The sequence below is a fragment of the Malurus melanocephalus genome, unplaced genomic scaffold, assembly GCF_030028575.1.
Source record: "Malurus melanocephalus ecotype Western Australia unplaced genomic scaffold, MMel_1.1 scaffold_135, whole genome shotgun sequence".
Lineage (NCBI taxonomy): Eukaryota > Metazoa > Chordata > Aves > Passeriformes > Maluridae > Malurus > Malurus melanocephalus.
Window position 1 is genome coordinate 261,554 of NW_026623367.1, and position 12,977 is coordinate 274,530.

The window sequence follows — 12,977 nt, forward strand, 5'->3', positions numbered from 1 at the left end:
ACCCAGGAAGTGTAAATTCAAATTTCCAAACAAATTTTGCTTAAATCCACCCAATTCTGCAGAAACTCCTTTGGCTTTATGKGAAATTATTCCAGATTTTTACAGACATAAAYRAGACAAGGCTCTGCAAGGAAAACAYGAGCTCTAGGTCAGATATTAACATCAATATTTACACAAAATTCTTTTTCATTATGGCCAGATTCATGTTTTTACCTGAGGCAGAGAAGAACCCTTGGAAGTGAAGTGGAAGGGAAATTAGGTTAAAGGATTCCATTTAATATTGTAAATGTATTTTTAATTTTCAGTCAATGCAGGTTTGGGGCACCATTGAAAGCATCAGCACTAATCATCAGTTATTTAACAAATAATTCAGGCTCTCCAAATTCCCTGGGCAAGAACTGTTTGTGATTTTATAGACACATTTTAAGTAGCAGTTCACTTAAATTGTACCAACTGAAAATCACCAGAGCTTATTTATTATAGGCTGGCTGGAAAATTGAATACCAATTGCTGGAGATTAAATTATGGGGTTTTTTTTAGATATTTTGCTAGTTTATTAAACAAAAAGTGGGGTTTGCCGCTGGGTTTTTTTGAGATCTCAATAGGTTCAGCAGTTCAGAGTGTCCTCAGAACAGTGTGGTTCAAACAGAGCCTTACTTTTATTCCAGTGGAAAGGATGGGAAACCTGCTGAAAATCTCAGTTCTTCAAATGGTATCCTGCTGCTTTTTAAAAATGTCAGTTTTAAGAAGTATTTGCAACACCATGAAATCATTATTTTTGATCTTGATATGCATCAGCAGCTTTTAGTTTGTTATGGGAGAAGGATCAGGAAAAATTGCAAATTAGAGCAAAAAAAAAGATGGAGCAGACACAGGGCTCTCCTGGGTTTCCTAGGACTTGGGGTTTTTTTGATACTGATTTTCTGTATTGATGATAACGATTTTAGTTTTCATTGTTATCAGTTTGGATTTTGCATCTAGTCCACAAAAGCCTGGCCACAATCCAGTRTTTGGGGAAACTCTTTTTTCTAGGAAGTGAAATCACCGTTTAAAGAATTTCAGCTCTCCAGGATATTCCAGATCAAGGCTTTTCAGGTTTCTGACACCATCACTACTTTATTATAGGATWAAAAAAATTAAGTAAGGACCTTGTTTTCTAGCTTTGACCTGCCAATCAAAAATGGTAGAATAAAGAATTTTTGACAAATTGTTTTCCACACATTATTTAATTTCAAAGTTAAATCCCTCCTTGTTCAGAGAGCATTCTGGATTCTCATTTCTGGTTAGAATCACTAAAGATGATGCTGGAAATAACCACAGAAAGCATGGATGGGATGGTACAGTTGGTCATTTTTCACTCCAGTTTATGTTGATTAACTGAGCAAAGATAATTTAATCATTTCAGCTTTTGCCTTTCTTTAACCCCATGCTGTTCATACTGTTCTCTTTGTAGTCACTGAACAAGAGACTAAAGTGCCCAAGAAAACCATCATCATGTAAGTGCTGATTTTTTTTTTGTAACATTTGTGTTTTTTTGCCTTGCTGCCTCTGCATGATCCAGTAACAAGCTTGTGCTCATTGGCCATGCAAGTGTGTTCATTCCCAGCCCACCAGGTCCCACAGAATTCTGTGCCATGCAAAGTGATCTCCTGAAAAAAAAGTCCTTTTGTTCTTTTCCAAAAATAGCACTGGTGCTAGACACAGCCTGGGGTAGATATTTTATGATTTACACAAGGAAAATATTTCCCTGAATGATGATAGAGCTGCACAAGAGTTCAAGTAGGTAGASTCTGATTCTCAGTGTTGAAAAGAAAGCAGGTTTGAAAACTGCCTACCTGAAAATATCTATAAATTTAGCAAACATCTCAGAGCTTAGAGTGATTTCTTGTGGCTTTCTATTTTAAACATTTCAGGAAAGCCTTGTGTGACGAAGCAGAAGGAAGATGAATATTTTTATCTACTTCTGTCTCTATATTTCTAATACAAATATTTGTCCTGGTCATGCATTTTTGCATACTTTGAGCCTGGTTTATACTGCCTATAAAATACAAAGATTAATTGCTGTAAAAATCACTATTTTCTCAGTCATATGTAGCCTAGAAGCATAGCAACCACTAAAATAATAATTTATCTTCTTAAGCAACATAAAGAAATACATAATAAATTGCTTCATGTGCTGGGAGTGGGACAATGTCCTGTGATGGCCTTCAGAGCACCTCCAAACCACTCAAGCCATGTCCTGAGGGCAGTAAGTAGTTATACTACGGAAATTTTGGGGAAGTACCTTCCCTCAATGGTTAGGTTGTACTATTGCTAAAAACAGTCCTTGATTTGGACGTTCAAGGAGGTTCAAGTGTATGTATTTTATTTTTGTTAGACATAAAATGTGAATTAAAGGAAAGTTAAGAGTTGCTTACCTTTTATCCCTTTTATTATTCTCTGTGAGGATTACTCCTTTAGATCCATGCACTCGGCCCTTTTGSAGGCAGTGGTTTATGAGATGTCCCCCTTCCAGAAGTTTCCACCTGGATGAGGCAGAGAGCAGGCAGGAGAGGCAGGAAGAGGCTCTAGATAAGATTCCTAAATCTTATCTATCCACATCTCTGTGCCTGAGTCTGGAGCAGCAGCGTTAATATTTGTGAATTAGACAATATTTATCAGGACAAAATACCATCAGTTAAGCTGATTTCTGAATTTCTGAGATGTAAATTCCATAGGCTGTTACTCTGGACAGCTCCAGGAGGAATTCCTATATCAAGGGCTGCGGCCTCCGAAGAGTTTGGTAAACACAGGAGTGGGATCTCAGAAAGACAGAAATACCTCTCCTTTTGTGGCCATGAATTTATTAGAGTGGACCTTAGCTGGAATTGGGGTAGTGATGGAAGAAAGTTTGGGAATAATTCTCTAGGGGCAGATTCCAGCTCCTCTTAATGTGTAGTGAGCTGAGGAGCAGAAACAACTTTAAAACTGCTGGCTGAAAATAACAGATAATTGAGAGATGGGATTGAACAACGTCCATATATGGAAATCCCAAGCCCCCAAAAATTCCTTATAACTTTGCAACATGGAGCACAGTCTAGTGTAAGCACCCAAGGATTCATTGTCCTCATTTTTATCTAAAATGATTTAATTTTCTGTAATTCACAAAGGCTCTATGGCCAGTAGGGAGGCTCTGCAGAAACCTTAAAGATCTGTAGAAAAATGCTAGAAACTTAGGGAAAAGAGTAAAGCAGTGGGAATGAGCAGTAGAAGAGAGGGAGCTYTGGAAGGAAATCAATTTCCCTGTAGCTGATCCAGTCCTGGCCTCTGCCRTGTCCTCAGAGACTGATGGTTGGAAACAAATCCGATCTCCACAGGAGAAGGAAGTACAAATTTTCAAAACTAAGACCAGAAGATGAGAAAGGCTGCAGTAAACCCAGAGAATCAGTCTTCCAGGATGGCTGTAAATGAGTTCTCTATTCTCAAGGGCTCTTTGAACCCTCCCCTGTCCCTCAGGAAAAGAGGGACAAAAGCCACAGCARAGATGACCGAAGAGCAGAGGCGGTGACCTTCAGCCCTGTGTGGCTGTGACTGGAGAATGATGAAGAAAAAAAGAGGAATTAAAAAGCTGCTGTCTCCACTCTTAATCTCAGTTCAGGCCACTGTTTTACCCTTCTGTTAATTCTCTCGTTTTAACCCCATTCCTTGGAGGTAGGGACAGAATCTCAACACAGAAACAAAATGAGCATTTCCTGTGATTTCCACTGGAGCAGATGTGAAACATCGGTTTCCTTGTGCTTGCAGAAAAAAAACACTGTATTTACCTGAAAGTTTTTCCATATAAGAAACACCCCTGAAAAACCTGCAGGAAAAACTGCATGGTAAATATATAAATTAAGAGCACTGTGGCCTGGGTTTAGGCCTAGGGTTAGAAAGACCTTTAAAAATAATTTTAACTCCTTGCAATGAACAAGGACAATTTCACCTCCATCAGGCTACTCAGGGCCCCATCCAGCCTGACCTTGAATGTTTCCAGGGTTGAGGCATCTACCCCCARCTCTGAAGTCCCACTGTTTTGGATATGTCAAAAAATCTAAAGTAAGGCTAGCAGAAATACACTGAGAAATCAGAATTATGTATCCCAAATTGGTTTGGTATTCCTGTGGTAGGTAGGGTAGTAGGAGGTAGTAGGGCCAGGCTGTGTCTGCACTAATGGTGTTATGAAGAGGAAAAATAAATATATTTTGGCAAATTGATGACTTGGCATMAGGTGACTTGTGCAGGAAATGTTTTAACTTTCTTTTCCTGGTCCTCTCCACATGTTCAGGGTTAATCCCTTTCAGTGTAACTGTTCTGCCTGTGGAAGTGCAGATCTTGGACTCAAAAAAATCTCTAATTTAAAAAAAAAGGGATATATTACATTAATTAAATATTATTAAGAAGCTGCTGAGCTTCTGTAATAAAGGACATTTACCCATTGAAGGTGGATGAAATCAGGATTTTAGCCATGGATACTCAAGAAAAGGTTAAAGTCTTTGAGTGTTTAAAATTTTGGGGGGTCCAAAATAGCCCGGTAGGTGCTTATCACAAGCACATGAAATGTGCAGGCCCCAGCAGAGCATTTCTCAGCTGGACCCGCTCGTGGCGTGTTCCCACTCGAGGAGGTTAACAGGGCTGGGTTTTCCTTGGGAAAAGGGTTTCCCTGGACCATGAAGTGGAGATGGGCATGGGGCTGTGTGCRCTGTGTGTGTCCCTCCCAAAATGACTGTTCCCCCAAAAGCTGCAGTGCTGACCCCAACTAACCCCACTGTGGCGCCTTGGCCAAGCACGGTGTGTGCCAGGGGAGTGTAGCTCCCCAAGAAGTCTCACCCTGCCACCAACTGCACCCCTTTCTGCCATCAGAGAGGAGACCATAACCACGGTGGTGAAGAGCCCGAGACAAAGGGGAAGGGTTTCTCCCGCGCGCTCTCCTTCGGGTCATTCTCCCTCGCGCTCGCCACGAGTGGAGCCGGCTGCCGAGCCCGTTTATGTCTCCAAGATCAGGCAGCCTGTCCTCAGACACGACCAGGAGGCAGYACCAAAATCTGCTGCTGTTCCCAGGCTTTATGTCACAGAGCACGAGGACATGCAAGGRGCAGCGGCGAGAGATGTCGTGGTGGAGAGCACAGTGGAAGAGAAAAAGCCCAAGTGGGTGGAAGTGGAAGAAATAATTGAATTCAAGGTGAAAAAATCACCAAARCCCACAAGGAAAAGAGGCTCTTCCCCAGCAAAACAAGAAAAAGACGAGTCAGGGGTGTTAACATTCACTTTTCCAAGCTCAAAGCCAAAGCGCTCCCCGGAAGATGATCCAAACACAAACAACTCCAACAATAAATTGGTGGAGCAGTCAAAATCTCTGCCTAATGAGGGTCTCTCTGAAGGGGACATCCAGCCTCTGGTGTACACCACGGAGCAGGAGGGACCCCAAGTCAGCAGCGAAGAGAGGAACTCCCCGTGTGGGTCTGAACAATTAGGACACGATTCATTTATGGATTATGGCACTGAAGGGAAGAACTGCCCACAGGAATCCCGTGCTGACTGTGGGTCAGACGCCGACTCCCCACTGCTTGCCTGCGGGGGTGAGCCTCTGGTCTTCCATTTGGGGACAGCTGAAGGAGACCAACACCAAGTTCTGTTCTCCCTGGAGAGCCCTGAGGATAAGGAAGGGGTCGGTGATGTGGGGGTGTCTTGGCCTGTTGGAGAGGAGGTACCCGAGGTAATACAGGACATYCTTCCCGAAGAGGACAGCGTCATAGTGGATGAGCCAGAGGACCTGCCCACGGACGACATCAGCCGCCGGGACCGCAAGATTCTAACCCACAACGGCAAACTCTTGACTCTGGAGGACCTGGAGGATTACGTGCCTCAAGAAGGCGAGACCTACAGGTGCGAGGATCAGAAGGCCGCGGCGGAGAAGCCATGCGAGATCTCGGTGCTGCAGACGGAGATCAACGAGCCCACCATCGGCAGGCCRGTGCTGCTGAGCCTGCTGAGGCCCATGGCAGCCGAGCCCCGGCCGAGGTTCTTCAGCCGCTACGAGGAGCGCGTTCCCGGCGGCGTGTTCGTGTCGGCCTCCCGTGTCACTCCCGTGCAGCCCGTGGGCCCCTCCAACATCTCCTTCCACGTGGGCGATTCCCGTGGGGCTTCTCCCGGCCCTTCCTTCACGGTGAAACCCTCCTTCTGCACCGAGGTCCAGCGCTCGGCRGACAACGGGCAGTCGAGCTTTAAAACGGAAGTTTCCACCAGAACTCTGAGCTATGGGACTGTGGGYGAGCCTGTCACCTTGCACATCAGCACAGAAGACCTCTCCCAGAGCTGAGTGGATGCAAGCATGATTTTTAACAAAGAAAACAGCTTTTCAAAAATTAAAAAAATAAAATCAGAATGGTTGTAGGCGAGGGGAGTCAGTGGCGAGGATTATGAGGTGACAAGTACAGGGAGTACCTTATAGGGAAGTGTATTTAAATATGATATATCAAGCTTTTCCAGTCTTAAAGGGAACAGTCTGTCAGAACAGTTTATAACTTTCAAAGCTTTGATCTAGGTGAACATGTATCATTCCATAGTGGAGCAGTGATGGGAGGTTTAGGAAAAGCCTGATTCTTCTACCTATGACAGAAATAAAGACAAAAAAATGCATTTTTATCTGTGAGCTTAATAATTATTTCATGTGCCAGTTTATGGTGTGGCAAGGAGRTGAAAGTATCCAAGCTTTTCAGCATCCTTCAGCAGCCCAGGACAGGAGGTGCCTCCTGTCACCGTGTCGGCACAAAGATTGTGAAGCTTCACAATGCTTTGACTCTGCTCTGCACTTGTGACACCAATCAGCTCTGCTGAAATRTCTTCATAAACCTTTCAATAAACATAATCTGGCTATGTTATTGTAACCTTCTGCCGTATAATGAGATATACAATAAATATTACATATACCAGGGATGCAAAGGGCTGTTCAGGCCTTTTGGTTGAAATCCCAGTTTGACTCTAGTCAGTGGTGAGAGTCCCACTGCTGCGAGGAAGCAAGGGTTTTGTTGTTCTCTTCTGCTTTATGTGAAAAAGACAATCTTTTCTAAATGACTGATAGTTTCAAATCCACTTCCTAGTTGTCTGATAATGTAGGTTTCATTATTCTGCATTCTGGTGTGGTGGATTTATAACCATACATTTGAAATATAATTTACCTAATGTGCACCAAATTATTAAAGTGCTGCACAAAACGATTTCTGCATCTGCAATCCAACAYTAACACATACAAAGAACCACAAATGTGGTCTTTGCCACTAAATAGGACTGAATGAGATATTGTTCTCCTGAACGTGCCAGTGGTGAAACATTCCTGCTAACAGATTGATCCATGATGTCCCTTATATGTGATAAGAGGAATTTACCACTGAGCTACAGTAAAGTAGCAGGAGCACAAAAACAGATTAAAAAAATAAAGATGAAACAGAGCTTTACCATAAATACTTGGTTGAAACATAGATCTGCTCCAAATGCATCGGGCTGCCAGTTGCAATTGCATCATATTACTGTAAGCAGGAGGGACTGGCTGTGGCGTTCCTCTGGAGCCGTGTGAGGGGGAGGCTCRGGTGCACTGAGCACAGCCCATCCCTGTTGGCTTCACCAGAAATGAATGCTGCCCAGCCCTTCAACAAGCTGCTCTGAAAAGAGGTGAGCTCACAGGCCCAAATCTTGGTGCCAGCTGGACTCAGATGGGGTTTGCCATTGATGTCAGCAGGAGCCAGCAGTGGCCCTCTCCGGTGACAGAGATGTGGGGTGAAAAGTCCCCACACCTTGTCCCAGCTGAGCTCTGTAGAAATCTTGCAGCAGAAACTGTTTTCATTTGTGGTTTAGGGAAACCAGAARTGCTCAGGCACAGCTGAATTTCTAAGCAGCATGAAGAGAGAAGTGCAGTGAGTTTCTGCCTTGGGAATGAACAGATGATGTTGACTCAGTGTTTCCCAGCCAGATGATATTGAGGAGCTTGTCCTGGAGGCTTGGGGCAATATTCTTGCCAACAGGGACTGAATTCATGGAAGGTGCTTGTAGAAAAGTTTTTTTTTTTTTTTCCCTTCTGCAGCTGCACCTTGTTCTGATTAAAATGAACAAATTGATTCTCAGCCTTTCACTTTCAACATCCTCTCAGGATGTCGTGTGCACTACCTTCATGATATAGGATGCTTTTCCAGTGRTGAAGGAAATCAAGCTTCCTTTATGGTACTATCCCATTTTTTATAACATCTCCTTGGTTTATACTGTTTGTTTTATAATGAAGCAATACGATGGATATATATATTAGTGCTTTTTTCCTATATTGCACTGTACAATGAAAAGTAACAGACACACAATGGGGAAATGCTTTCAATGCTAAAAAATATTTCTTTTATTTTGAGTTTGATTCTGATCTCAGTTATTCCAGTATCAATCTAGAATAATTCCACAAAAGGAAGTGGATTTGATTCAGATTTGCAAAGATACTGCTGAGATAAGAATTTGCCCTGTGATAGTCTTCAAAAAATGCAATATTCATACAAGTGATAATGAGGTTGTGTAAAGGAATGCAGAGGTTTCCTCATGCTGTGGTTGACACTCAGGTTTTGCTAAAGAAGCTCTAAGGCTGCACTTCAGATGGTTGTAGAAGAAATAATCATACTTTGATTCATTAGCTCAAAGCAATTAACATCTGTTTACATTTTCTTCTGAAATTCAAGCAAAAGAGAATCAAATGATGGAAATTTTTAAAATCCTATGCAGGGCTCTGTTCAAAAAGTGAAAGGTTTATGAAAAATTCATTACATATACTTTCAAAATATTTTCCTAGAGGTTAAAAATTATGCTTGTAAGTGATTAAACTGTGTAGATAACTAATGAGATGTGTGGGAATTTACTTCCTGTAGATGAAAAGATTCAGCTGTATGAAAGGTTTTAATACAATGAATGTTTTACTGAAATTCCTGGAGGTAAATGGGTATTAATAAAGTGGAAACTTCCGTTTGCTTGAGATACAAAAAGAAAAAAAAATACACACAAAAAAAAGTCAAATGAAGATACGCTGTTAGATGCTGAGTTTATATCAATAAATGTCTTGCATCAGCTGCCACTGAACTCATTGGGTTTCTGTGTTCTTTGTTACAGCACTTGATATTCCATCAGCTCATCCTCTTCTCCTGCTGGCTTCAGCAGGARCTGGGTTGCAATCCAAGAATATTAATGCAGTTGGGCTCTGTTTCCTTTTTCATGGATGGTTCCAGGAATGTTGAAGTGAAAGAATCTGTTTTTAGGGATATTTCCAGCTCAGGAATCTTGAATGATTCACTTCCTCTTGGGTCCTTCTCTGAGACTCAACTGGAGCTTCAAAATACATGTCAGTCTTGAATTCCTGGGGATAGGCTGGAGGAGACGTGGGGTGGAAAGGTTCAAGGTCGAGGTTTTAGAGCTGGGAAAGAGGTTCTTCATCACTGGGTGCCATCAGTGTGGTGTTTGTTAGTTCTRTGTGCCTTGGTGGATATTGAAATCCCTCAGCCTGAGTCAGTGTCCTAAATAAGGAAGAAAGTGGTGCATCATCCATAAACAGGGAGGAAGGTGGTGATGTTAGAGTATGGGGGAGACCTGTGGTTATAAATAACATCCATATCTATATCTATCCATCTGTGAATATATTTCCTCATCATATGACATTAAACAAAGCACAGCTATTTGTTTCAAACGCTCATGTTTGGTTTTTGTTTTTTTTTTTTCTCAAAACACATCATGGTTTGAGTTTTCTCTCTTTTTTTGGCAAGCAATAACATGATGAACATTATCAATTGTCTTAATCTCACCTGCATTTTCTCTGTGTTCATGATCACCTGGGGGCTTCCCTAGATTCCATCCATCCCTTCATTGTGCCTCCTCAGGATCTGTGCATGGTTTATCTGGGAGGAGATCAGGTGAGATGATCTCCTGCAGATCCTATCTCAACCTTCCACATCCAGACCCAGCAGAAATATTCAGATGTTGTGAAGCAGGGCAAATACATCACCCTGGAGCAAGGAGTAGCTTTTTTGCCAGCCTTTCATGAAGCAGAGCAGCCTTCCCTTCTTTCCCCTGTCATTCTCCAGAGTCACTGTTGGGGCTGATTCCTGCTCACTCCTTTTCCTCCCCTGTAAAATGTCTTCCTTGCAGGCAAGATCTGCATCAGTGCAATGGGTTCATTTCATTGGTCTTATCCAGGGATTGGTTCTTCTGTCCCCAGAGGGTGCTGGCACTGCCCAGGCTCCCCRGGGAATGGTCCCAGCCCYGAGGCTKCCAGARYTCCAGGAGCATTTGGTGCTCTCAGGGATGCACAGGGTGGGATTGTTGGGGGTCTAGGCAGGGACAGGAGCTGCACTGGATGTTCCCTGTGGATCCCTTTCCACTCAGGATATTCTGTGATTCTATGATAATTAAAGGTATTTTTAACAGATCAGCYAATGTCAGTTCATCTGGGAGTTGGATCCTTTGTTCCACTGTCTGGGAACAGGCCAGGGGTGCACACAGTGTGGCAGTGTCCCCAGCCTGTCCCCTAATCTTTCCAAAGCACTTTGTGCCAACCTTACTTTAACTCTTAGCTACTCTCCCTCTTGCTGGAGTAAGCATTTCTGCCCCAACTCCCTGCTCCAGGAGGGGAAAATGATATGGTTAAAAGTATTTCCATGGGTTGGATGGTGCTCCTGTTTTCTTTTTTGCCTCGAAGAGAGAAAAGTTGTTGTTCTTGTCTGTAGGAATGACTTCCCCCAGGTTGGGGACSGGGACTTCTGTGCAGGCCTCGCTGCAGCGCGCTGATCAGGAGATCAGGACAGCTCTGAGGAAGCTCATGGACTCGGCGTCACTGCTGGTGACTCTTCCCCCGGGCATGCGAGCAGATGGTGGCCTTGGCCCTGCTGGGTCTGTCCCTTCAGAGCACTCAGGGACAGCAGCCGGGCCCTCTGCGCTCGTTCATGAAGCCAGTACCCAAACCCAGACCGCTGCAGGCCATGGTAGGTTTGGCACCAARGTGGGAAATGTTCCCTGGGAGTCGMGACACAGAAAAATATTKAACATGCTARWAATKATATTTTTAACCYCATTTTTCTGCTTCACTGTGTTTTGAGCAGATGAAGATTGAGAGGGGGCATTCAGAACCAGAGAAACATGGGATGGGAGCTGGGTACGGGTTAGGTGGGATCTAAGTTTGGGGCAGATCTTTCTGGAAACAGGAGGTGTTTCAAAACCATGTCTGAAGCAGACTTTGCTTCATCTCCTGAACCAAATAAAGGGATAGGGGATTTTTTCCACCTTTGGGCTTCTGTCCCTGGTCTTGCTTCAAGTATTTTTGGGGGAGAAGGTGCAGTGATATCTCTCCTTTACATTTGGAGAAGTCATTTGGGTTTTGATTTAGTGGGGTGGGTAAGGGTGGTTGCTTTTATTTTATTATTTGCCATAAGCAATCTGGCAATGTCTTTAGCATACTGTGTTGACTGTCAGAGGTTTTCCAGGGTGCTGGGTGAAGTTCACCTTCATTTCCCTGACCCCAGAGCCTGTRCAGACTCCTTGCAGCTCCTGTGTGACTAAACCCAACGATGTGTGTGGCTGTGTCTTSCCAGGAGAGCAACTCCTTCATTTTTCTGTTGTTTTTAAAAACTCACGGATAAGCAACAACCCTTCCACTCTCCTTCTGCCATAACAACTTGTCTAAGCTGTCTCTGTGTCACAATAACTGTTCTCGCCCAGTGTCAGCTTAAATTACAATCTCGAGGAGCCTTCAGYCCTCAAACTCCGGATAATTCTTTCAAAAATAACTATTCTTGCTTAAAACTTAACAAGGAGAAAAGATGTTTGTGGAATCAGACCCAAAATAACAGCATACAAAAATGACAGGGGTTTAAAACCTTTTGTCCTTTCTAGAAGGAAATAATCTTTGAAAATAATCCTCTGGTGAAGTGGGATGACTCAAAAATCCTAAGTAAAATGTCAGCTGGCAGATTATCTCCTCAGTGATAGCAACAGAGGAAACACAAAAGTGAATGGKATGGCCTRGCAGGTCTTTCATTTGAGCAAAACYAAACCTGTCATGGGAATTATTTTAATCAGATGAAGGCTTGACAYCTCTCCCTATGATCACATGCTTTAAATAAAAAGGAGGCAAATATTTCAATAGTGCTGGTGATAAGAAAGCACAGTCCCACAATCTGAGATCTCTGATCCAGTAATGCCTTGAATAACCATGTTTTCCATCCCAAAGGAGCTGTTCTGTGTGATTTGTAGAAAAAGCTGCTGTTTTCCAAAAGCAGCAAGCACCAAACACCCCTAGGGTGCTCCCCAAAATGTTCCTACCTGCTGGGTAGAAGAGTCCTCTGGAGTTAACCTTTTCTCCTGAAATGAAAAAGGAGATCATGCACTTTATCCTACGGTGTGATTCCAATGGTCAGTATCAAAAAGACAATCACATTCTGGAATGTGAGATCAAACCAGGTTTATATTATTATATTTATATTTATATATATTTGTATCTGATAAAATAGTTAATAATCAAAAAAGAAAAAWTACTGAAACAGCCATCAAGCTGCACCTTCTTTTGGTTTCCTCAGGCCCCAGGGACCAAATCTTTTTCCAGTGTAACTTAGAGCTGTACAAGGATATTTTCCAGTGGACGTGCAGGAATGCTGATGCTAAAACAACACCAGGTCCTCTGTAAGAGTCGCTATTACCTCCATACCAGTCATATTCCCAGCCAGATCCTGCTTTGACCACCAGTTTATATCGATGGGAGCTCACTCATATCCCTGCTGCTGCCTGTGATCACAGCAGTGAGTCAGGAACTGTTCCGATGCAAAGTTTAATGGAAGAATTTACATGTACAAAGCTGGCATCTTGTTTGCCTGGAATACATTTCAGTGGTGGGTTAATGGTTGGACTTGTTCTTAAAAGTCTTTTTCAACCTGAACAATTCTTCCATGATTTCC

General features: G+C 43.0%; 1 protein-coding gene across 1 annotated transcript in view; it reads left to right on the top strand.

Moving 5' to 3' along the window:
• Positions 1-12,977, top strand: part of OBSCN (obscurin, cytoskeletal calmodulin and titin-interacting RhoGEF) — a 159,905-nt gene that overhangs the window by 123,737 nt on the left and 23,191 nt on the right. Inside the window, exon 87 of the mRNA XM_057370883.1 lies at positions 10,758-11,012. Coding sequence (XP_057226866.1) covers positions 10,758-11,012 — 255 coding nt within the window. The remainder of the gene's footprint in view (positions 1-10,757; positions 11,013-12,977) is intronic.